The sequence below is a fragment of the Saccopteryx bilineata genome, chromosome 4 (assembly GCF_036850765.1).
Source record: "Saccopteryx bilineata isolate mSacBil1 chromosome 4, mSacBil1_pri_phased_curated, whole genome shotgun sequence".
Lineage (NCBI taxonomy): Eukaryota > Metazoa > Chordata > Mammalia > Chiroptera > Emballonuridae > Saccopteryx > Saccopteryx bilineata.
Genome location: NC_089493.1, coordinates 126,098,620 through 126,124,734, shown reverse-complemented (window position 1 = coordinate 126,124,734; position 26,115 = coordinate 126,098,620). Strand labels below are relative to the sequence as shown.

Sequence of the window (26,115 nt, the reverse complement as noted above, 5' to 3'; positions counted from 1 at the left end):
CAACGGTCTGAGGGACAGTGAACTGGCCTCCTGTGTAAAAAGTTTGGGGACCCCTGGTTTAAATGAAAGTATATGCATTGGTTTCTGAAATTCAGAAACTGAAGTTACCAGATCTGGAGGCACAGAACGGGCTGTAAACCTGTCTTCTTGATCCTCATTGCAGGGCTGGGCTAGGTGGGAAGAGAGTCTACAAGCTCTATACTATATAGACCTGGAGGAAAGCACAGCTGGCTTGAACAGGACCCCTCCACTTTTTGCCTCTTCCTTCCAGTAGTTCAGAATTGGGGCCGTAAGCTGTGTTGGTGCATCACACCAAGGGTCTCTCTCTTTCTTCAGTTATTCATTCTAAGGCTTCATCCATCGAGAGAGACATATGACAAAGAAAGAGATGCAGCTTCCAGTCAAACCTTAAAAAGATGGTCTCTTCCCCCTCCCAACAACCCCTCCCCCCCGCCTCTCTCCTACCCCAGCCCAAACACCTGGGACCCGTGCCTGCTGTTGTTTTACAAGAACACTGCTTTTCAAGAGACACCATTTTTAAACCTCTCCTGACTTGATTCCTTTTATCAAAATGCATTGGTCCAGGGTTCTGTTTTTCTGGAGTCCTAGTGTGGCAAATTAATACGATAAATTATATGTAAGAACTTCCTGAGAACAGATTCGGTTTTGATTCATTTCTCTGCCTCTGTTCCGGGTTTCCGGGTCACATTTGAAGGGTTGAGATGGAACTTATTTAAAGCTAAATGCAGAAAGGCATCATCAGCGTTTGCGAACATACTGGCATTTCAATAATCCCTTTTATTCATTCCGCAATTATTTGAATGCTATGTTTAGGACACATCTTAAGAAACAATAAAGATAGGACAATAGTTTTAAAACTTTAGTGAACTAAAGTCAGCATCGCTTGCAGGGCTGGTTAAAAGACAAAGCTTTGAATCACAGATTCTGATTCAGGTCTGGAGAATCTGCATTTTAACCAGTTCCCAGGTGAGGCTGGTGCTGCTAGTCTGGGGGCCAGACTGGTACCAGGTCCTGACCTCCAGCACGCACGGTCTCGGGTATTTTACGCCAAAGAGAGCCCAGACATCTTGGCAGGTCAGCAGGGGAGACACGCAAGCACTGAAGCTCCCCGCTGAACGGCTGTCACCCCGAGTCATCCACAAACTGAGAAGTCAGATGCGTGCGCCCCTCCCCCGGCACCCGCGGGAGGAGAGGGCCGGAGAGCGGGCCCAGGCTCCTCCTCTCGGGTGCGGAGCCCGGGAGCGGAGGGTGCGCGCTGGGAGACGCGGAGATCCGGGGCTCGTTTCGGGAGGGGCCTCTGCGGGAGGAGAGCACAGGAGGCCGCTTTCATCCTCTACGGCCCCGCCCGCCCTGGCTCTCCGCTAGCATCCGGGGCGGGGCGCCGCGACCCCCATCCTCCCCGCCTGTCTGGGCCCCCGTGGTCACAGACGCTACCTCCCGTTGGTTCGGCCTTGCGGCGCGGGGACCCGACGGCGCCGCAGTCCCGACCGGCCCGCGAGCCATGGCCCAGACCGGCGAGGAGGCTCTGCCCGGGCCCGAGCCCGCGGTGCAGATCCGCGTCGCCATCCAGGAGGCCGAGGACGCCAAGGAGCCGGAGGACGAGGAGGAGGTCGCGGAGGCGCGGGGCGCGGGGGACCCGGCTCGGTATCTCAGCCCAGGCTGGGGCAGCGCCAGCGAGGAGGAGCCGAGCCGCGGGCACAGGTAGGCGCGGCGGCGTGCTCCGGCCGAGCGGGAGCTGCCCACTCTGGGTCCCCGTGCACCGGAATTCGGGGACTACGACTCAGCGGGCGGTGGGCGTTGAATCAGCCCTGCCCCCAGGTCGCTTCTCTGGGCCGTCACATGGTGTCAGAACTGGCTTGCGGAGGTCGTTGGTGCCCTGGTCCCCGACTTTGTAACCCGACCAAGGCTGCCTCCTGGGGCTGGCGGCGGGGAGCTGAGGAGCCTGTCCGTGGGCATGTTCTGGGACCCAGGAGGAAGTCCTTCCTGGGCCATCCTTGCCCTGTCCTCACCAGGAGGAGTCTCTCTTTCCCTGAACTCACCCAAAGACCCTCGAAAAAGCGCACCCCACCCCGGTCTTCGCCTTAGAAGCAGCCCCATGCCCCCAGCATTCCCCAGTGGTTTCAGCAGCCTTCGCTGCCCTGTCTGCTTTTCAGTCTAAATGGCTTCCCTCAGTCTCTGGGTGGGGACAGGTCAGGCTCAGCTGACACTTGCTGCTGGGATCCCAGGAGGGGTGATTTCATGGTGTGGAGAGCTCTCTTGTCCTGATTTGGGATCAGTTCAGGGCCTGCTGCTGGCATCCTCCCTTGTGGAGGATTCCCGTGTCCACACAGCCTTCCCCACCTGACTTCTGTGCTTGCATCATCCTATTGCTGCGTTGGGGCTGGGTTCCTGGGTGATGGTGAGTCTGGAACTGATAGGGCACAAGGAACCACCTGTCTAACCTTGCCTCTGAGCCCTGAGCTTTGTCATCAGCTGGAGATCTTAATCTTGTGTCCAACTAATGCCCAGGCCTTTCAGGGCTGTGATTTTTTTTTTACTGATGTTGAAAGGACATACCGTATGGAGTGACAATAGAAATGAGAATGGGGCAATGGCAGGATTCACAAATTCTGGGAAATGCCATAGGCAGTGACCAAAAGCCCTCTTCTGGGACTCTGCACGTGCATTTAACTGTCAGGGCTCTGTAGGCGTATCTTGTGGCAGGCACACATCTCCTTCATTGAGAGACTAGTCAACTCAAGGGCATAAGAAGACTGGGGCCAAAGCTATTCGCTATCACTGACTGACCCTTTCCCAGGGGAAAAAGGTCTGGATTTAGGGACCCACAGAGTCAAGGTAATTCCGTGGAGACAGCTATTCAGGGAGAAATGTCCAGCCCACCAATTTAGAGCAGGAAAGCTGGGCCACGGCAGATGACACAGTAGACGGATCAGCACTTCACTTTATGTACAGTCTGATGCATTCATTCAGGCCTGCTGAGTGTTGAGCGTATACCAATGACTCCACAGTCGTCACTGGCATCTCAGTCTTAAGGTGACAGTAGCCACCTCATCAAGTCACGTACAATAGCCCCGAATGGTTTACCCTTCTGACTCTTCGCCTGTGACTGTCCACTATTCTGGGACTAAGTTTTGAAACAGGACCTTTAGCTGAGATTAAAGCCCTTCTTAATTCTTGGGCCTGGAAAGAGCCCCTATGTGATCCGGGGGAACCTGATCCTCAGTTCTGGTAGGCCTCTGTGTTCACACTCCACATGCTCCTTGCAGAGCCACCATTTCTCCCAGCTCCAGTGGCTTGAGTCCCATGGAGCATTCAGTCAGAAGCATTTCCTGCTGCTCACTGGTATAGAGTTGACCCCAGAAAATCCCTGGGGCTCTTCAGGGTGGTGGATTCAACAGAGCCCAGCAGGCAGACACCCAAAATGCGAGAAAGAAGCCAAGAGCAGGCAGCATGCTGTCCCTTATTTGGGCCCAGCTGGGTGCAGGAGCATCACCACCCTCAAAGAACCCTTCTGGGCTCCCAGAGCCTGCTGGTCAGCCCATGTTCCCATGTCTGCTCGCTGAGATTTTGCACCCCACATCAGCCCCCTGCTTCCATTCCTGCCTGTCCTGAAGAACTGTTCATGCTCCCACAGGACTGATACTCTCCGGGTTCCTGAACACGGGATGCGGTTTGTGTCTACATGGCTTTGTAGTCACACCTTTAGGTCCCTCTGATTGATTTCTAGTCAGCCTGAAAAATTCACTGCTTCTTCCCCTTCTATCCCCAACTGGACTTGCTTCCTCTCCTCCGCGGTGCTGTAGCCCTCTGTCCATTCTGTGCCTCGCACTTACCCACAGTTATAATTCTAGAGTCCTGGCTCCCTGACCAGAAATATGAACTCTGTGAATTCAGGGACCATGCCCGCCCTGATCTCATTCTATCCTCAGTGCCTGGCATTGAGCGAGTGCTTTCTAAATATCTGTTGAATGAATGCATGTCTCTGTCATCACACTCACTCCATGGACTTGAAATATTTGTTTCTCCTCCAATAGACAATGAGATCCTTGAAGGCAGTGGTCTTGCCTGAGTCCCCTCTAAATCTCCAGTCCCTGGCCCATACCTGTCTTGTATCTGGGGGACAAGGGATCAATGAAAATAAGGAAAAAATCTTGGTAACCTCCAAATGTTCATTTGTATCCTCACCTATTGTTCACTAAAAATATGTCTTTCCTTTCACTGTCACCTTTTAACATAAAAGTGTCAAGCATAAAAAAGAATAGTTGTAAGCATTTTGCCAGATTTATATGATGGGCATATAACGTGTATGGTTTTTCCCGAAGCATTTGAAAATATCTGGTACATAAGACTTCTACCCTACATACTTCACTTTGTAGCTCCTAACAATGACATTATCCTGTAAAACCATGATACTATAATTGCAATTAAGAAAATTAACAATTATTTCATATAATCCCTAAATCATCTAATAGTCAAGTTCCATATTCAAGATCTCCCCAATTGGCCCATGTTGTGTTTTACAGCTGTTTACTTTTCCCTTTAAACCAGAATCCAATTTAGGTCCAAGGCATTTGCCTGTTATGTCTCTTTAGAATCTTTTAATATAGAACATTACCACTTTATTTTTTTTTAATGCTCCTCTGTGTTGGAACTAAGAGGCCAAATGTCTTGTTGAAGTTTTCCCAGTTTGAATCGGTTGGTTACATTCTCTTCATCTAGTTTAACTTGCTCCTTTGTGTCATGTGTTTCCTGGAAACTGAAAGTTGGGGCAAAAGGCTTGATGAGCTTCAGGCTTCACATTTTGGCAAGAACACTCCATGGGTAGTGCCATGGACTTTTCATGGTATCCACCGTTGGTGAGGCTAAATTTGACCTCTGGGTGAAGGTAGTCTTCTCCATTGCAGCTAACAGTCATGGGTGGGCTTCTTGCACACATTATTCAATTGAGAGCTTTCCCCTTATGGTTTTAGCATCCATTGATGATCCTTGCTTGAGTTGGTCTATTGGGGGTGACAAATTGGTACTTTTCTAATTTTATCAAGTGTGGTACATGTATGAGCTAGCATTCTGCTGTAAAAGAGAGTTTAGTTTATCACCTGGGATGGAACAAGAGTTCTTCTAAGGTGGCAAGCAGAAATGCTTAATTATTTCCCCTTCCTTAGAGTACTTCCTTGCTTTCTGATACTGGATATGCTAGGCTTAATTTGTATGTCTTCTGCTCTAGTCATGGGACCCAGCCATTTCCATGGGAATCCCTGGCTTTTCAAATACTAGTGGAAACGTATTTAGAAACCAAGACTTGGAATTAAGAGTGCTAATTTCTACTGAGGCATCATTGCTCTTAGGTCCTTTCAATGGTCAGAGCTAGGAAATGTGGGTTTTTAAAAAAATTATGTTGCTAATTCTAATTCACATTTAATATTACAAGGTTTAGCTTTATTTCTTTTATTTTTTTGTACTGCAAGTCTTGATCTCTAATAACAGTAACCTACTTACTTATTTACTTTAACTTACAATGTATAAAATGATTTAAAATTATACTACTGCTTGACCAGGCAGTGGCTCAGTGGATAGAGCGTCGGACTGGGATGCTGAGGACCCAGGTTCGAGACCCTGAGGTCGCCAGCTTGAGCGCAGGCTCATCTGGCTTGAGCAAAAAGCTCACCAGCTTGGACCCAAGGTTGCTGGCTCGAGCAAGGGGTTACTCGGTCTGCTGAAGGCCCACGGTCAAGGCACATATGAGAAAGCAATCAATGAACAACCAAGGTGTCAAAACAAAAAACTGATGATTGATGCTTCTCATCTGTCTCCGTTCCTATCTGTCTGTCCCTATCTATCCCTCTCTCTGACTCTATCTCTGTCCCTGTATAAAAAAAAAAAGATTATAATACTAAATATGAGTATAATAAACAAACCACTGAGCACACCTGCTTTTTATTTAGCAAATGGGAACATGTAGATTTCTTTCCTTCCATGACATTTATGGATGTTGCTCAAGCTGATGTTTCCCTGTTCTGGATAACGATAATGAAAGCCTCCATTTATCAATGCCAGTTTGTGCAAGACATGGAACTAAGTATGTACGCTCTATATCTTATCTCTGCCCACATCACAAACCGTTACTTAGATCTGTAGAGAATCCACAAGTTGTACTCTTTTTCCAGGCACTAAGAAACACGTCAGAACATCATGTCAGAAGATAGGCATGGCCCTGGCCCGTTGGCTCAGCGATAGAGCGTTGGCCCAGCGTGTGGAATTCCCAGGTTCGAATCCCAGTCAGGGCAACAGGAGAAGTGCCCATCTGCTTCTCTATCCTTCCCCCTCTCCTTCCTCTCTAATTCTCTCTTCCCCTCCCACCATGGCCTCCGCCTCAGGCACTGGAATGGCTCCGGTTAGCAATGCCCCAGATGGGCAGAACATTGCTCCCTGGTGGGCATGCTGGGTGGATCTGGGTCAGGCGCATGCACGAGTCTGTCTGACTGCCTCCCTGCTTCTAACTTCAAAAAAAGAAAAAAAAAGAAAAAGAAAAAGAAGACAGGTCATGATCTCTAAATCAATATAAAAGAACCCATGGCCACACAAACAGTAGCATCCTCTCAGTAGCAACCAAAATAGAGTTGTTCCCAAGGTGCCTTTTCCAAAGTTTGGAAACATACTTGTATATTTTCAATCTATATCTATGAAAGAACCTTATCTTTTGATTCTGCTCTCATGGTTTTACACTGCATTATCAATTTGGTTGCGTTTTTGAACCTTTTCAGGTTCCTTATCTTTTTCTGGAGGCAAAGCAAAAGAAAATTCACACTGATGGGACTGGAACCTGGTGTTTTTTCTAAATGGTGTTTTCTCAGTATCCTCCGTGTTGGCACCCAGCATTTTCCTGGGCTTGGTGGCCTCAGCGCCATGTTAGACCATCTGCAAGGACAGATGACTCCAAGAATCTTCCCTGTGTTGGAAGGCACTGTGAGGGGCTCATTACTCCACCACGCTAGTTTGGATATTTGCCTTCTGTAAGGTGTGTGTCATTTGATTAGCCACTCAATTAACATATCCAAATTAACTTGAGATTTTTATGAGAAAAGCCCTGGATATTTTATGCTGCACTTATTTCTCCAGATTATTTATAAATATGATAAATATTTCCACACTAGTCTGTGGAGCCCAGTCATCTGTTTTGAAATGTGCCCCCTTATTTCCACCCTGTTTCCATTGCTAGCAGGTTTACAGTCGCAACAAAAGAATTTATTGCCACTTCCGATGTACAATGCTTTATTTCAAATGAAAGAGTAATATAAATGTAAAACTTTTTCAAAGTCCTCTTGAAAGGCCACTAACAAGATAGTCATCAGTAACCACCGTACATTCTATCTCAAAGAAGCCTGCTGCCTATGACTTGCCCTTACAGAAATGATTCACTTTCCATTGGTGGTACATTTTTGGGTTTTTTTTTTAAGAGAGAGAGAGAGGAGAGAGAGCGAGATAGGAGGGGAGAGAGATGAGAAGCATCAACTTGTAGTTGGGCACTTTAGTTGTTCATTGATTGCTTCTCATATGTGCCTTGACCGAGGGTCCCAAGCTGAGCCAGTGACCCCTTGCTCAAGTGAGTGCCCATGGGCTTCAAGCCAGTGATCCAGTGCTCAAGCTGGTGAGCGGGTGCTCAAGCTGGTGACCTCGGGATTTCAAACGTGGGACCTCAGTGTCCCCAGGTCAATGCCCTATCCAGTGCACCACCACCAATCAGGCCCATTGGTGGAACTGTTTAAATTCCTACTGTGTGCAAGGCTCAGGCTTGATGCTAGAGTGAGAAAAACCAACATGAATTCTTATTCTGCTGGCACGAAAACAATGAACACAAGTAGTTCTGACACAAGTATAGACTAGTGTTAGTTGAAAGTTGAAATGATTACCTCTTTCTGGGAGAATTGCATTTGAGATGGACCTTGATGTGTAGCTAGGATTTAGACTTGAGAGACGGGGCAAAGAATTTGAGGAGGTGGGAACAGCATGTTCAAAGGCATAGAGTCCAGAAACATTGTGATCTCCACTGGGAACTATAAATCTTTTACTTGCTTGGAGCAAAGGATCTGAAAGGGAATAGATAGAAATAAGTTTGGACATTGGTTACAGCCAGATTATAAATGAATCTGAATGAAGAGCTAAGGACTCTGGGTTTTATTTAATATGAAAGAGAAAACGTTGCTGTTGCTGTTGCTGTTGTTAACATCGTCATTAGAGCAGTGACATAGCTATTCTTCAACACATGTAATAAGGCCCAGAGTAGGAGAGGCTTAAGCCAGAATATGACTGGAGTGGGGCAGGGGCCAGGGGAGGCAGCAGGAGGTGGGGAGACGGAACCCCAGAAAGGCTTTGATTGGGAACTATGTGAAGAATGCAAGAGTGAACAGGGATGCTGTATCTGAGAGGTCTTTCTTTAGTATAAACAATTGCCCAGTCTCTCTGCCTGACAAGAGTAGCAGACAGTATACTGTTTACTTCCAAGAGGGAAAAGAAGAAATGAGATTAGTTTCTAAAGAAAGTAAATGACTAACCGGTGATCTAGGGCTGCTAAGGCAGAGCCAGGATCTGCCGTGTAATGTCTTCTCCACATAAAGCCCCTCCATGATGCTTCACTTTTCCCTGAAGTGACGCAGGCAGGTGGCATGCCCCACCCATGCAGAGAGAGCCACCTGAGAAGAAGACCTGTAGGAGGATACAGCTGTAGAGGCAACCCACGTGAACCAGACCTTCATTCTTCAGAAGGCATAGCTAATCTCCAAGGCTTTTTCCCAAGGAAGCCATTTAACTTTCAGCTATCACTTGTCTATTCTTGTATCAAAACTACTTGTATAGTTCATCTTTAATCTGCCCTGAATGCTAAGTGCCAGCAGAGTAGGATACATTGGTTGCTGTCACTCTAGCAGCAACCCCAAGCCTTGCACACAGTAGGAATTTTAAAAGTACTACCAGTCCTGGCTGGATAGCTTGGTTAGAGCATCTCTCCAAAGCACAGAAGTTACCAGTTAGATCCTCCGTCAGGGCATATACAGGAACAGACCAATGTTCCTGTTGTTCTCTCTTTCTCTCCTCCTTCCTCTCTCTCTAAAAATCAGTCAATAAATTTTTTAAAAATTATAAAAATAATAAAAAGTACCACCAATGTACCTCACTCCCCACTCCTCGTGTGGGCTATGTACAGTGACTACCTTCCAAAGCGTACAGTATGGGAAGGGGGAAAGAGGAGTCACTTTACAGTGAAGACGAACTATCTCAGCGAGGTGGTGGGGTCAACATCCACAGTGACCAGCCATGTGGATAGTACGTACCCTTGATATGATGTGATGGGAATGGATATTTACTTCTGTGGTCCTCCCCAAACCCACATCCCCATCTAATCATGATAAAAATATCAGACAAATTACAGAGAGAGACATTCTACAGTACACCTGACCAACACTCTTCAACACTGTTCAGTCGTCAAAAATGAGAGAAATCTGAGAAACTGTCGGAGCTGAGAGGATCAGGGGAAGGTGTGATGACTAAATGTAGTGTGGCATCCTGAATGGAGTCCTGCAACAGAAAAGGACAGTAGGTGAAAACTAGAACATCTAAATAAAATGTGGACTTTAGCTAATAATAATGTATCAATATTCATTAAATGTATCATACTAGAGTAAGAAACATCATTTTAAGTTCATTATTTTAAAATAATTAGAAAAAACAAAAATAATATTAAAAATTTTAAATTGGAAGAAGAGGCTTTGGGAGTGGATGCAACCCCAAATCCTCATCTTATATAATAGGACTTGAATAGAGGATGTCTGTAATTGATGAGTGAGGGATAGAGTTAAGAGCATATTTATCTGAACTATAAGGAAACTGTCGTAAGAACTAAATGATTGAAGAAAGAGAGAAAGAGGCTGACTCTAGGGAGAGGTGGAGCAGGAAATTATTGATTTCTGTATAAATTTTCTACTATGCTTTTCTATTTTTACTATGCCTGTATATTCCCTTAATTTTTAAGATTCCTTTTTAATGAGCTATTCATACTTTTCAAGGGGGTGGTAATGAGGACAGCTGCAGAATGAAATCCACACAAAGAGAAGGTTAAAAGACACATTTTCGGTTTTGAGCCAAGTGCAGAGAAGAGTGAATCCGCAAAGTAGTTAGTGGGGCAGTTTGGAAGGGAAGATACATGGTTTTTAGAGGCTGTTGTAAATGGCAAAGAGTTGCCATTATCCATATTTAAAGGATATAAACTTTTTTAGTGCTCGTTAAGAGATACAAGGCCTTTTGTGCTCAAAGGTGGTTGCATGAACCATGAAACGGTGCAGCATGCATAAAACAGGCTCTCCTGCTCTGTCAGGATTCCCATCTGGAGATACGCAGTTGCCGCTGAGTGCAGCCCTACGGAGGGAGGACTCCCCTGTTTGCAAGAAGCTTTCTTCTGCCCTTGCACAGGAGTTTTATACACACACCTCCCCAGCACCCCCGGCTGCTCAGAATCTCTGACTACCTGCCTGTTGGTTCACTGGGTACAAATGATTGATGCAGACTTACCCCCCAGTATGGAGTAGAGATTGTTTACTGCGGGACTATTCAAGGAAGTTGAGCTTCCCAGATAGAATGTCTCTGGATAAGCCCAGGTGTCAGTCCTCCATGAGGTCCAGTTCTGCAGAACATACTGGACTTCAAGCAGAATCAGGCTATCTAAGCAGATATCAGGCAGGCAGTTAGGACCTGAGGACTGCAGCTCAGGATTGAGAGAAGGACAGAGGCACAGCAGGAGAGGCAGGTTCAAATCGGATGAACCAACCAGGGGCAGAGGTGCAGAGGCTGTCAGGGCATAGAGAGTCAAGGAGAGGCCCTACGGGAACACCTACATTCAGAACTGAGAAGAGAAAGGGGACATTGAAAAGACAGTTACATGGACGAGAAGAATAAGAAAAGAGGAAGTCAGATAAGCCCAGGGGCAGAGAATCAAGAAGAAGGTGGTTGGTAGTGCCCACTGTCCTGCAGGAGGACAGCATGAAGAAGAGGCAGCTGGACATGGCACCTGGGATCTTTGGTGGGTGTCCAGAAATAGACCAAGCTGGGGTGGGGGGCACAAGGAGGTCTGGTCAAGTCTGGTTGGATGAACTTCATTTCTCAGTCAAGCCCCACCATGAATCATGGCCAAGGAGTGAGAACAGGAGGCTCTAGAATGGGCACCTGGAGAAACTGAAAAATTAAATTACCTTTCTTCCCTTATGAGTCCAGTGTTTATAATAGCACCAACTGCTCTAGTTTGGGAGTAGGACTTACTGGTGTGTGGGTCCTTCCAATGGTCTGGTCACCTCTGATATACTAACCACCTATAGTAAATTAGACCATTTTGATAATACCCCTGAGTCCACCCAAAATTCCTCACTGGCCATTGTCACATGCCTCACCTAATCCCCTCCTTCTATTGTCATCCTTGTCAGCTGGGCTTAGAACTTCCTGTGCATTTGGAGTTACTTTACCTGGTATATTCAACCTACATGTTTGAACTGCTAGGCTTTACGGTTCCTCCAATAAAGTGGGAATGTGTCCTGTTTGTCTTGCTCCTCCTTTTTCATTCCATTGACTGTCCCACCGCCATTTTCCTTCAGCATGTGTGGAAGACCTCTTTTTTCAATGCAGTGTTACTATCCCAGATTTGGCTGCAAGTAACACACAACCCAACTAAAAAGGGAATTAAGCAAGTAGGATATTATCATTCTCACGTACTTCAAAATCTTCAGGCTTTGGTTCAGCAATTCAATAACATCACTACGTCAGGTCATGCTGATTCTTTTGGACTTTTCCTTATGGCGAGTAAAATAGCTTCTAAAGCTCCAAACATCATGTCCACACTTACAACAGATGAAAGAGGAGGGGCAGGGCCAAAAACCTTTCACTTGTGTGTTATTGGCTATAACATGACAAATGGCTAGTACTGTACCTGTAAGAGAAGCCGAAAAAAGGTGTATATAGAGGAAAACACACACACACACACACACACACACACACACACACACACACACACTCTGTCTATAGTACAGTGAAGCCAGCGGGGAAAAGATTGCTATTAGATATTAGGTGAGTCAGACTATGTCAACCACAGCTACCTTTTATGGACCTAAAATATTCACCTTATCTAATGTTTAAGTTGCATTTGACCTGTTAAACCTGTGGGTGGTCTTAATACATTTCCTTGTTTATCATTCCATTTAAAAAAGACTTTTTGTTAAAAAAAAGAAGAAGAAGAAGAAGAAAGGGGTATTTTAAAAGTTAGTTTCCCAGACATTTTCCTTTTCTTCATATACATTTGCCTTGGAACATTAGAAAGGGATCTTTAAAACCATTTCCAGACTGTCTTCTGCAGGCAAAAAACTGAAACTGAAAAATCAACCAGTGCCTATATTTTATGCTAATTTTAATTTCCAAATTTAAAAAATTGTGAGATGGATTTAGTGGGAGGGGCTTTCCCTCCTGACAGAATATTCCATTTTTATTCTCTTTTGGACTCTTCCACAGTTGCTTTTGCTGGGTGGTTGAAAGCCAGTGACAACTTTGCTAAAGTCAAAGGACGTATATGGGTGTGTCTTTCCCGGCTTGATTCTGTCCCAGGAATAGCTTACAGTGCTTTTACTTTCCAGCTGGTCCCCCAAGGGAAATGCTGTTTGCTTCTTTGTAGAGGAAACGTAACATACATACAAATATGCATACTTTTTCGTGTTGAAGACCTCCTATAAAAAAAACCTATTGGTGGTAAAATGCACATAACAAAATGTATCATCTTAACTGTTTTTAAGTGGCATTAAACACTGGTATATTCACAGTGTTTTGCAATCATCACCACCTTCCATCTCCAGAACTTTTTTTTTTCCCACCTGAAAGTCTGTATCCACTAAACACTAACTCCCCGCTCACCCCTCCAGGACCCTGTTAACCACCACTCTACTTTGTGTCTGGATGAATTTGATTATTCTAGGGAGCGCATATAAATGGAATCATACAGTATGTGTCCCTTTGTGAATGGCTTATTTCACATAGCATATGTCCTCAAGATTCATCTGTGTTGTAGCATGTGTCAGGATTTTCTTTCTGAGGCTGAATATATTTCCCTGTATGTGCGTAGGGCATCACGCTTACCCATTTATCCGCTGATGGGCTCTTGAATTGTTCCTACCTTTTGGCCATGGTGAACAATGCTGCTGTGAACTTGCCGAGCCTTTCTGGGAACCAGGCGAGTTCTCTCCATAGGGCGGGAGCACGCTGCTGCTTTAGGCGTACCGGGCATGTGCTCTTTGCTGAGGACATGTTAACGGAAACTTGGGGTCTGGAGTTCATGTTATTAGACATCAAACTGCCACATAGGAAAGCTGATTATTACTATTTTTTCTTGGAAGTAATTTTTAACTAATCCTTTTTATCATATAAAATATGTAGTATTTGTGTGATACATATTTTAATGTGGTAATAAATATACAAAAGAGAGCTCACCTTTGATAACATCTAATAATGATGTCACAAGTTTCCTAAATATTTATGGCTTTGAAGTTTTATACAGTCCCTTTGTGAAAGGTTAGCCTTCCTAAAGAAGCTTTGCCTGGAATTTCTTTGGCTTGTTCCCCTGTCCTGACATCCTCGGGGAGGGGAAGTCCATCCAGGTGGGGCTGCCCATGGGTGAAGGTTTTATTTAGCAGGCCGCGGTGAATGGCATTGTTTCCAGATTCTGTGGCAAAGCCCCAGCAAAACCTGGACGGTATTGTGTGTACTAACTCTGGAGACACATAGTTTGAATCTTAGATCTCTCTTATGAATGAGCAACTGAGTGTCTCTGTCACTCACTGAGGTCTAAGGGGATGCCAGGAATTCTTCTGAACATTGTATGTCTTAATTCATTTCATTTTTTTTTCTCCTTTTTTTAAGTGAGAGTAGGGGAGATAGAGAGACAGACTCCTGTATCCACCCTGACTGGGATCCACCGAGCTACCCCCCATCTGTGGCTTATGCTCTGCCCATCTGGGGCCATGCTGCAACCGAGCTATTTTTAGTGCCTGAGGTGGAGGCTCCACAGAGCCATATCAGCACCCATGGCTAACATGCTTGAATCGACAGAGCCATGGCTGCAGGAGAGGAAGAGCGAGAAGGAGGAGGGAATAATCAGATGGGCGCCTCTTCCTGTGTGCCCTGACTGGGAATTGAACCCAGGACTTCCACATGCTGGGTTGACACTCTGCCAATGAGCCAACCGGTCAGGACCTTAATTCATTTCATCTTCACAGCAGTCGATCAGAAAAGTGACTGGCGTGACTGTCAACTTACAGATAGTGGAACTGAGGTGTGGCAGTGGAGTTCCTTGCCCAGGTTGACTCAATCAATAAATGGTGGTGTCAGGATTCAAACCCAGGCTGTCTAACTCTAGGACTGGGACTCTTAGTTACTCTGCTAAACTGTCTTCTGGGTGTCAGGATTTGCAGGATGAAGGAGTAGAAGGAAGAATAAGAAGTATGCAAGAAGCGTGGATGGCGAAGAGGCATGGAAAATGGAAATGCTAGTAGAGGGGTTTGTTATTTTAATGATCCTCCCTCCTGGTTCAAAACAAAAGCAAAGATTTCCTAGTTCTTTGGAAGCAAAACCATTTCCCCTTGTGGCCATGTGTGCACCTGGGGAGTCCAGGCCAGTTGTGAGCCACTGCAGTTTCCAAGGGCTGCAGCAATGGCACTGCTAACCAGAGGGCCTGGAACCACAGAAAGGTCTTGCCTCACCATCTGGAGGCCAGAAGTCTGAAAGTGGGTGCCAGCAGGGGCATGCCCCTCTCACGACGTTGTTGTGCAGGGACCTGCTTCAGGCCTGTTATAACTTCGGGGGGTTCGCTGACCATCTTTGATGCACCCTGGGCTCTGCCTTGGTGGCCACATGGTGCTCTCCTTGTGCGTGCACGTCCACATTCCCCTTCTGAAGACACCAGTCATACTGGATGAGGGACCTTGCTACTCCAGTATGGCCTCATCTTTGGCTAACGACATCTGTAAGACTCTTACCAAATAAGGTCACGTTCTGAGGTGGAGATGTTGGGACATGACTGTGTGATTTCTGGGTGGAGAGAAATGACTCGGCCCCTAACACTGTGTCCCCCCCTGGTTCCAGTGGCGCCATGATGAGTGGGGGTGAGAATGAGCATGAGGACCTGACGCAGGAGTGGAAGCCCCCAGGCGAGGAGCTGGTCAGGAAGCTGGTGGACCAGATTGAATTCTACTTTTCTGACGAGAACCTAGAGAAGGACGCCTTCCTGCTGAAGCATGTGCGGAGGAACAAGCTGGGGTACGTGAGCGTTAAGCTGCTCACCTCCTTCAAAAAGGTGAGGTTGCGCTGTCCCAGCGCCTCCGGGATTGTGAGGTGTTTGGGGTTATGGGTCTAAATACATTTTACCCTTTTGAAACCTAATGACTAGTGATTTTTCTTTCTTTTTTTTTTTTTTTTACTTCCTCTGTGGCCTGAAAAAGATACAAATGATCAAGAGAAGGGATTTAGGGTTGTTATTAGGACTACTTACTGTCCCACACTCTTAAAAGGGTTCTGGGTGTCAGGACAGATCTCAGTGATGGCCTCGTGAAATACTTCCCAGGCCAGAACTACATGGATTCAAGCTTTTTATGTGTCAGGTTGAATAACTAAAAGAAAGAAGGAGAGCTCAGAACTTTGGGAGGTGAGCCTCATCTGAGATATCAGCAGCTCAGCTGTGTAGTGCCACCATCCTTGTCTGGAACACCATCCTTGTCTGGGCAGCAGGCTGCACCACCCTGCGGGGTACACAGCCAGCAATAGGACTGGGTCTGCTTGCTCCTCGAAGAGGTGACAGACAGCTTTCCCCAGGAACTCTCTCTCTCGGGAGAAGTGTATTCACTGGAATGGAAAAGCGCCACGTGGCCTGTTGTATAATGTGACGTGTGATGAATGGGCCTGGCCCAGACAGCAGGGAGCACTCAGGAGAGCTTCTTTCCCAGGGCTCTTCCCAGCTTACTGCGGTGCTCTGCCCTCTTTTGTCGCTCTTTCCTTTAGTCACTCATCAAACATATTCATCCTGTAGGCTGAGTACTGCAGTAGGCACAGGAGAAACAAAATGAATTTGGTGTTCCTCTGTGTTTGCAAAGCCCAGCGACGGAGAGAGGTCACTGAGGGATCACTGTGACCACGGACAGAACCACAAGGGAAAACAAAGCCCTGTTGAGAGCAAGTCGGTTAGTGCCACTATCCCTGCCTGGAGCATTGAGAAGTCTCCCTGGAAGTGATGACATTAAAGTTGTATCTTGGAGGATGAGTAGGGATTTTTAAGGTGCAGGACAAGGACATTTTATGTTGTAGAGGAAAAGCCTGCTCTTCCCCCTGGGTGTCCCCATTGTCACAGTGTTCCCACATGCAGACCTGATACCAGGTTTGAGGGAAGGGTTCCTGCACCAAGCATTTCTGTGACACCAGCTGAGTGTCCCACAGTTTACCTCAATTCTGACCCGCTCTACCTGGAGCCAGCCTCAGACCCCAGAGGTTTGGGCTCAGTCCCATGAGACTGCCCTCTCCTTCAGATGTCAATCACAAGCAGTAGATTCCCGGCTACAGGTCAGAGGCTCCTGTGACCTCCTCCCCTTGGATTTGCTTATTTGCTGGAAGAGCTCACAGAACTTGGGGAAACACTACTTACATTTACCAGTTTATTGACAGATATAATAAAGACTGCAGGTGAACTCCAGATGAAAAGCTGCACAGGTCAGAGCAGGAAGGTCCTGAGTGCATAAGAGCTCCTGTCCTGGTGGAGTTGGGGTGTGCCCCCCTCCAGGTAGGCAGATGTGTTCACCCATCTGGAAGCTCCCCAAAGCCTGACTATTGGTATTTTTTTGAGAGACTTCCACACATAGACATGATCAGTTACGAACTTCCATTTCCACTCTCTCTTCCCTCTCTGGAAGATGGGGGTGAGGGAGCTGAATGTTCCAAGCTTCTAATCACGGCTTAGTCATTCTGGTGACCAGCCGCCATCTGGGAGCCACAGGGAGCCCTCCCAGAGTCCCTTCATTAGAACAAAAGCTCCCACTGCTCTTACCCCTTAGGAGTTTACTAAGGTTCCAGGAACTCAGTGCCAGGAATGGGGTCGAAGACCAAATATATGTATTTCTTATTATAAATTATTAATCATAGTATCACACCTGTGCAGAGAACAGTGAGCAAGCCCTCACCTGCTGACTGTTTGTGGGGGATCCCGGAACACAGCAGCCGGTGGAACTATCCTATACATTCCTTTTTTTCTCCCCAGGGACTCTAAGAGCTAGCCTGATTTTCTTTCCTTTTTAAGTTGCCACTTATGGATCTGTTCAGGAGGGTCTTCTCTGCTGACCACTGCTGCTGAGTGGATGTAGACTTCCCAATGCCTCCAAAATGGGGGCTGAGACCCTCTTCCTTTTAAAGGGTTTCCTGCTGATCATGATAGGAAGCCTATATGACAAAGGCAACAAACACATAGGAAAATGACAGTTTCTGAAAATCTCATTAAAGTTCTTGTAGTAATTCCACAAAGCCCAGAGCTCCCTGGCTGCCCTTCTTAGCTGATGCCTGGACCCTCCTGCTAACGGCTCACACAGGTCTAGGGCACTCAGACCAAGATTGCCTGGTAGACTCTGCTGCTGGCTCTGGAGGGGTGCTGGGTCCTTGCTCTCTCAGCAGGACAGGCCCTCCGCCAGCTTCCTCAGCCCTCCAAGGAAGGTGTATGGGCACTGGCTCCCCACACACCATTTGCTCAGGCCTCAGAGTTGGGCAATCGATTCTTCTTCAATCCTGAGTGCTTCCTCCTCCCTGGCCGGCTTTGGAGAAGGCTCCCCGTGTTCTGCCCCAGAAGAACCACTGCCTGGTTCTCCCAGAACCTGGCTCTGACTTGCAGTCACCCTCGTCACCCTGTCTGGATCCCTGGTTGCGTCTGTTCACCTGAAGTCTAACCCTTTCCCTGGACCCTCTGCCTTTAGCCTGTGTCATGGGGATTGGCCCACTGAGTCTGTATGTATAAGTGAGCCTGATTTTCTTTCCTTTTTAAGTTGCCACTTATGGATCTGTTCAGGAGGGTCTTCTCTGCTGACCACTGCTGCTGAGTGGATGTAGACTTCCCAATGCCTCCAAAATGGGGGCTGAGACCCTCTTCCTTTTAAAGGGTTTCCTGCTGATCATAATAGGAAGTTACAGTTTCTACACCCCTACACCCCATCGTCTGGAGGCCGCAGGCTAGAGTAGACAGCATCCTCTCTCCAGGAGCCTGCCGGATGGCTGATAGCTCTACCTGGGTCCTCCCCGTACTGCCCTGTGAGGCAGTGCTCCCTTCCTGAGTCCCAGGAAATGTCTGTTTGGGTCTCAAGGTTCCTCTGCAGAACAGCTCTGACCTGGTCTCAGAACTCGCAGTGACCTTGCCGTTTCGGGATCCGTCTTCTCAGCCCACCCACCTCCACTCTTTCTTTGGGATGACTCATTCTGCCTGGCATTCCCTGCACTGGAAATGGGCCTCTTAAAAATTACTGTTTTAGGGCCTGACCTGTGGTGGCGCAGTAGATAAAGCATCAACCTGGAAACACTGAGGTTGCCGGTTCAAAACCCTGGCTTGCCTGGTCAAGGCACATATGGGAGTTGATGCTTCCTGCCCCTCCCCCTTCTCTCTCTCTCTCACTCTCTCCCCCCCCCCAAAAAATAAATAAATTACTGTTTTACAGAATAAATATAGCCTTCATGTACTGCTGCACTGATACGCACAATTTCCACTAAGTGAGGAGAGGACCTATTTCATTATTCCCCATGAGGCCTGAGTTGTATTCAGTTCCAGTGGAAAGGGTCTACATTATTTACAGGAGATATGGCAGTGAACTATGAAATATCTTTTGAACCCCCTTTGTAGCAAATGCATAAATGCAGAAATACAACTTTAGAGAGGCATTTGAATGTTAAAGTCCCCAAGTCCTATCAAAGTGATCGCATGTGATATTTGAAATAATGACAACACCTAACATTTACTGAGTACTCACGGTGAACTAGAGACTATGCTGAGTTATATATGCACATATTATAATATGTGTGTATATATATTATGTGTCTGGATCTAGCTACATATATATTCATTCCTTTAATCTTCAGGCCGACTCTCTGAGGTAGGCATATGAACAGATGAAGAAGTCGAGGCACGGAGAAGTTGATAACTTTTAGGTCTCACTGCCAGGTGGTCGTAGACCTTGCGTTTGTGCACCCAGCAGCCTCGGTCCAGAGCCTGCAGGTTTAACCTCTAAACTTGGGCAGAATAGAGTATTTCCATCACCATGAAAAGTTCTGTGGGACAGCACTCCTCTACACCAGGCTGCCTCATTTGATATTGTATAAAGCGTATTTGTTTACTAGATTTCTGAGTGCCTGCCCCCACCAGGTATGATACTGTGTCAGGGAAGATTGATGGAGGTTGCAGAGGACACAAGGTGGACAAGGACATTAGTGCCATTCCATATTTGCTTGTGTTCTTCAGGTGAAACACCTCACACGGGACTGGAGAACCACAGCGCATGCCTTGAAGTACTCAGTGACCCTCGAATTGAATGAGGACCACCGGAAGGTGAGGAGGACCACCCCTGTCCCGCTCTTCCCCAATGAGAACCTCCCCAGCAAGATGCTCCTGGTCTATGACCTCTATCTGTGCCCCAAGCTGTGGGCCCTGGGAACCCCCCAGAAGAACGGGAGGGTGCAGGAGAAGGTGATGGAACACCTGCTCAAGCTCTTTGGGACCTTTGGCGTCATCTCGTTAGTGCGGATCCTGAAACCCGGGAGGGAGATGCCCCCTGATATTCGGAGGATCAGCAGCCGGTACAGCCAGGTGGCGACCCAGGAGTGCGCCATTGTGGAGTTCGAGGAGGTGGAGGCGGCCATCAAAGCCCATGAGTTCATGGCCATGGAGTCTCAGGGCAAGGAGAACATGAAAGCTGTCCTGATTGGTATGAAGCCGCCCAAAAAGAAACCTCCCAAGGACAAGAGCCAGGACGAGGAGCCCGCCACAAGCATCCACCCCAACAAATCGCTGAACAAGAGAGTGGAAGAGCTTCAGTACATGGGGGACGAGTCTTCTGCTAACAGTTCCTCTGATCCTGAGAGCAACCCCACGTCCCCTATGGCTAGCCGGCGTCACATGGTCACCAGCAAGCTCAGCCCGTGTGGCCACCAGAATTTCTTTCTGAGCCCAAATGCTTCCCCGTGCTCAAGTCCATGGAGTAGCCCCTTGGCTCAACGCAAAGGTGTTTCCAGAAAATCCCCTCTGGCCGAGGAAGGCAGGCTGAACTCCTGTACCAGTCCCGAGGCCTTCCGCACGGGCATGGATGACTCCTCTGACAGCAGCGTCACCCCCTCCAGCAGCCCCTGGGTTCGGAGGCGCCAAGCCGAGAGGGGGACGCAGGAGAGGAGCCCCAGAGCGAGCCCCCTGCTCTCTCGGAAGATGCAGACTGCAGACAGGTTACCTGTGGGGGTGCTGAGGTTGCCCAGAGGCCCTGACGACACCGGAGGGTTTCATGGCGGACACGAGAGGGGCAGGGCCCATGTGTAGATAGGTAAATGCCTTCTGTTTTTAAATACCCACTCAACTGAAAACCGCCTCCGTTTTCAAGGTTCTGACAAATACCTGGCACGACACAGAAATGAAATTAAGTCTCCCTCCAATGATTTTTGTACACCGTAAAACCTCTTAATTTATATATTTGTAATGTATGTAAATTGTCTGGCACGCTCCAGGTTGAGACCAGCTTCTAGTTCAGAGCAGCCTTCCTCCCCAGCGTGACCGTTGTTGTGATGCTGCCTGGCGGTTTGGCTGTCACAGCTCTTCAGAGAAGGCCTAGCAACAGGTCTCTTCTTCGGGGTGGGGCTCTTCTCTGGGGTACAGGGCCGTCCTCATGTGGCCACACAGGGTGTCCTGAGAGCCCGCAGGCCTTCTGCTGTGCAGTGGTAACTAGTTAAGTGTGTGGAGCGGTGTCTTCTAGGACCTGATGTACATTCTCCTGTCAGGTGAATACATAATAAAGTCACTCACCTGGGAGTGCGTCTCAGAATTCGTGGACTGTGTCTGGCGGGAGTCTGCCCTCTGACAAGGCTATGCTCAGTATGTCATGAGGCCCTGAGGAGCCTAACAAAGACCCTCTTCTTCAGTGTACCCCAGGGAGAGCTCGGGGCTGCCTTGGGGCTCCTGGTAGCTAGAGAGGTCTGCAGAGTTTGTGCAGATGTTGGAGCACCATACCTGTCATCACAGTGAATCAGAGAGCAGAAGACTGTGCCTCAGTTTCCTCAGTGTAAACCAAGGTCCTTAGATGTGGTCCCCTAACACTGACATCACCTGGGGCCTTGTTATAAATGCAGATTCTCAGGTCTTCTGAATCAAAAACTCTGGGACAGGGCCTGGAATCTGGATTTAACAAGCCTGCCTGGTGATCCTGAGAACCAAGGTGTGAGACTGGAGGTAACTCTCCACATCCTACCCCTACTTCCTACTTCTGAGACCTAAGGACAGCAGTGAGCCCATTGGCCTCATTCTGTTCCTGCAAAGTGCTTTGTGTTGATTCCATGTCTGAAGTGCAGTTCACCCTCCCTGACTGGTAGCTCCTTATCCTTGGGTTGATCTCCACTGTCACTGGAAGCTAACCTGGTGTTGCATGAAGAGCACCAGCCCAGATTTCAGGGTCGGCTTCTCTGCTTGCTAATTGGGGAGGTGGGGGGAGGTGTTGGAGGCAAGTCCCATTTAGTGGAATTTGTTAATCATTCTTAAACACTGATTAGATGCCAGGGACTATGCTAAGAGTTTTCCATGTGGCATGTCATTTAATTTTCCCAAGAACCACTCTAGGAAAGTTCAGCTATTATCTATCTCTATTTGGCACCAGAAGACACAGAGACATTATGTAGGTAGGTGACTAGCCTGCCCAAAGTTGAACAGCCAGATTGGTAGAGCTGGCTTGAATGTAGCCATTTGGCGCTGGAGCCCACATTCATGACCACTGAACAGTACTTCGGTGTCTCTGACCCTCACCACCCAAATTAAAGGAGAAGAACTACAAAAGGGGCAGGTATTTATTCTTCACACCTATGTGCCAGGTGCTTTGCTAGAAACATCCTTTCAGTACCCCTCTCAGTGTCCCTATAGGTATCATTATGCCAGTTTTGCACATGAAGCTGCTGAGGTCGGGTACTAGCACAAGCCATTGTGAAGATGGAAAAAGATAATGTGTTTTCAAGGATACAACTCTGTACAGAGTAGCAGGAGATTATTATCTGGTTAGTAAGGTAGTGTGTCCCTTGGAAGACCCAGATGACTTCCTGTTCACTGGTAAGTGCCTCCAGAACTTGCTCAAATCTGTCTTCCCCCCACGAACAGCTGTAAGTGCCCAAAAGGCAGGGCCATGGTCCCTCCCCAGACCTCACTCTGGGCCTCACCTCCCGACTCTGCCTCCAGTGGGCCCTCTGGGCTTCCCCAGCTCTCGGCCTGGTTACATTCAGACCTTCCTTTCCCTTATGCTCTGGCACACAAGCAGCTGCTCTAGTTTTACATTCAATCCTATGGACCATAATTTCTTTGAAAAACACTGTACGCCAGTGGCCGAGGCCAGGCAGGTCCACACTGGATTCAGGCAGACAGTAGAGAAACGGCAGAGCCAGAAAGCATTGGGCCTTTCTGTTTAATAGATTCTCACAATGGCGGACAAGCACACAGGCAGGGGAAACTGCCTCATAGGCAAACTAACAGCCCCTCACAGTGGTGGGCAGGCAAGCCGCAATCCATCCTGAGCACAAGCACCCATAGCCTTACGTAGGCCATGCACACGTGCCGCTGCCACGTGCTCACACACTAATCAGGCAAAGTGCTTGCAGCCAGTACACCAGCGAGCAAGCCTAACAGCTATTTTCCCAAGAAACCCACATACCCTCACCTTTCTGTGCAAATACAGATGAGCGTGCCTTCTGCTTGGCATATTGCCCTTTATGGCTTTTTTTTTTTTTTTTTTTTTGTATTTTTCTGAAGCTGGAAACGGGGAGGCAGTCAGACAGACTCCCGCATGTGCCCGACCGGGATCCACCTGGCACGCCCACCAGGGAGCGATGCTCTGCCCATCTGGGGCATTGCTCTGTTGCAACCAGAGCCATTCCAGCACCTGAGACAGAGGCCATAGAGCCATTCTCAGCGCCTGGGCCAACTTTACTCCAATGGAGCCCTGGCTGCGGGAGGGGAAGAGAGAGACAGAGAGGAAGGAGAGGGGGAGGGGTGGAGAAGCAGATGGGCGCTTCTCCTGTGTGCCCTGGCCGGGAATCGAACCCAGGACTCCTGCATGCCAGGCCGATGCTCTACCACTGAGCCACCTGGCCAGGGCCCTTTATGGCTTTTTGAAGGAACCCTGAATTTGGGGGTCAGCTGGTCTGGGTTCTAGCTTTTCCCGTAAATAACTGCTTGACCTGGAACAAGTCATTTCTCTTTTTTGATTCAAAGTTTCCCCGTCCAGCCTGTGGATAGTAATGAGGCTCCTTTTAATAAGGCCGCGTACGTGCAAGCGCTGTGTGAGCTGAAGAAGACTTCGTGTGTGTCGGTCATTCCCCAGCGCTCTGATCGTCCCTGAGGGCAAACCCTCCTTCCAGTGCACTGCTGCTCACCCCCAGCTTCACACTAGAATCACCCAGAGAGCTCAAAACTGCCCGTGTCGACCCTGAGATAGTCTGATTCAATTAGTCTGGGTGAAGCGACGAAGTGGTTTCTAAAACTTCCTAAGAGTCTCCTGGGCAGGCAGCCTGAGAAGCACTGACCTGTTAGTGAGGAGGGCACTCGGATAACTGAGTGGTCTCAGACACATCCACCCCACCCCGCCCCACCCCACCTTTGCAGCCTGAGAAGCACTGACCTGTTAGAGTGAGGAGGGCACTCGGATAACTGAGTGGTCTCAGACACATTCACCCCACCCCACCCCACCCCGTCTTTGCAGCCTGAGAAGCACTGACCTGTTAGAGTGAGGAGGGCATTCGGATAACTGAGTGGTCTCAGACACATCCACCCCACCCCGTCCCACCCCGTCTTTGCAGCCTGAGAAGCACTGACCTGTTAGAGTGAGGAGGGCACTCGGATAACTGAGTGGTCTCAGACACATTCACCCCACCCGTCTTTGCAGCCTGAGAAGCACTGACCTGTTAGAGTGAGGAGGGCACTCGGATAACTGAGTGGTCTCAGACACATTCACCCCACCCATCTTTGCAGCCTGAGCTTGGTGTCTGGCAGACTTTCCTGTGCCCACAGACCCCGAGCGCCTTGCTGATGACCACACTCTCTGCAGCCCTGGCAGACTGTCAGCAGGAGCGTGGGCTTCCTGTTGTCAGCATAGCAGGCCTTCCTTGAATAGCTTGCCTGGGAGACACCCAGCCAACAATATTTTTACAGATGTTTCGTTATTTTTAATGAAAAACAGCTCCCCATATTGGGACCTGAAGCTGGCTGGACATCTCCACCTGAAGTGCTGGCAGAACATTCAAACTACACACATCCAAATGCCCTCCTTCAACCGCCTTCCACACACATGCACACATGCTCCCCCTCGTTTCCCATCCCGGCCGGGGACATCACCGTCTCCTATGGCCCCCAAACTGGAAAAGAAGTTGTGTGGAATGTGTGGAGAACGAAAGGTCTCGGGTCTGGCAGCCCGGATTCAAACCCTAGTAGCTTTTGACAAGTGACTTAGCTTCTCTGTGTCTTAGTTTCCTCCCCCGTAAAATGTGGATGACAATATTCCTACCTCATAACTTGAGGGAAATGAGTTAATACCTGTAAAATGCTTAGTGACTTGCACACAGCAAATACTCAAGGAATCTGAGGGTCTTGTATTTATAACACCTTCACCATTTTGCCCATTCAGTCACCAACTCAGAGCTGTTGGTTCTAGCCCTGAGATGTTTCTTGCTCCATCCTCAAGTCCTTACACCCTCCTCCTGAGGCATTCCTGGATCTAGTCCTCTTGAAACTCCCTCGGAATGCCTATAAACCCAACTTACTAAAGTTCTGTTAGCATAACTTCCTTACCTAAAAGAAAAAAAATGTTGACTGTCCCTTCCCTAAACAGAATAAGGGGCAAACTGCCCCTGACCCCTGCCGTGCTGCGTGTCCCCTTCCGACCCTCAGCCCAGCTGATCCAGAAGCGTGTCGCACCGCTGCAGGGTGTGGCTGGGTTGGAAGAGGCTCTGTTTGCTTTCTGCCCCACGGTTTGCAACACAGGAGAAAGGACTCTTTGAAGACACACGGGTCACTGATTATTTTTAACCGCTTTCCTGAACATGTGAACTCACTTTTTCCCAAAGTATTCAGCTGCATGTTTTCTCCTTGTGAGTGGGGAACACGTTGGAAAGGACACCTGGAAATTACCAGCCACGCTTGAGGAGGAGAAAAGTGACATGGGGGGTGGGGGTGGGAGGGGGGCGCTGCTTCCTGCTTCCAAGTCCTAACACCTCTGCCTATCCTGGTGAGCGCCACCCCCTAAAGCGAGTGTTGTCATGTAGGCAACGGCCTGAGCACTTCATCCACGTGAAGCACCACTCGCGATGATGATGGGCAATGTTCCTGTGCGGTGCTGCCCATGGAGCAGGAGTCATGCCATCACTTACTGCTCTGGGAGCTGGAATAAAGGTGGGGGTCATGTCTGGAATGTGCATGCGGCCCAAAGGGTAAACCGAGGTACTTTCACTTGGACTGGTTTCTAGTGGAACAGTCTGAACAACACTCCCGATTAGGAATCAGCTGTGGGATGGAGCAGGAGCAGGCAAGACCATGTGTCTTGTGACTGTCCACAGGCATCTAATTAAATTCCACAAGCGTTCTACAGTATGGGTGAAAGAAACTGCAGGCTGAAGTCCTCGGGATGAAAGATGAAGCCGTAGGGACCCTTGCCCTGATTTATGACTGGAATTAGTCATAGGTTCACACCTGCTTTCACAAAACTTGCACTTATAGTTAACCCACCTTAAAAGAGAACTTGAGGTCAATTTGTTATGGCTTTTGGGAATGGTAACCCCTGG

At 48.2% G+C, this 26,115-nt stretch overlaps 1 protein-coding gene across 1 annotated transcript; it reads left to right on the top strand.

Annotated features, from left to right (window-relative positions):
- The first annotated feature begins 1,033 nt into the window (after window positions 1-1,033).
- LARP6 (La ribonucleoprotein 6, translational regulator) lies at window positions 1,034-22,267 on the top strand. The gene is made up of 3 exons (XM_066277951.1): window positions 1,034-1,722; window positions 15,178-15,388; window positions 19,568-22,267. The coding sequence occupies exons 1-3, from the start codon at window positions 1,523-1,525 to the stop codon at window positions 20,630-20,632; spliced, it is 1,476 nt and encodes a 491-aa protein (XP_066134048.1). The 5' UTR covers window positions 1,034-1,522; the 3' UTR covers window positions 20,633-22,267.
- Window positions 22,268-26,115: the final 3,848 nt, after the last annotated feature.

Excerpts from the sequence above, each read along its gene's own strand:
- LARP6 (XM_066277951.1), top strand. The coding sequence starts at position 1,523 with ATGGCCCAGACCGGCGAGGAGGCTCTGCCCGGGCCCGAGCCCGCGGTG. Across the intron at positions 1,723-15,177 it reads GAGCCGAGCCGCGGGCACAG|TGGCGCCATGATGAGTGGGG; the intron begins GTAGGCGCGGCG and ends CCCTGGTTCCAG. Across the intron at positions 15,389-19,567 it reads TGCTCACCTCCTTCAAAAAG|GTGAAACACCTCACACGGGA; the intron begins GTGAGGTTGCGC and ends TGTGTTCTTCAG.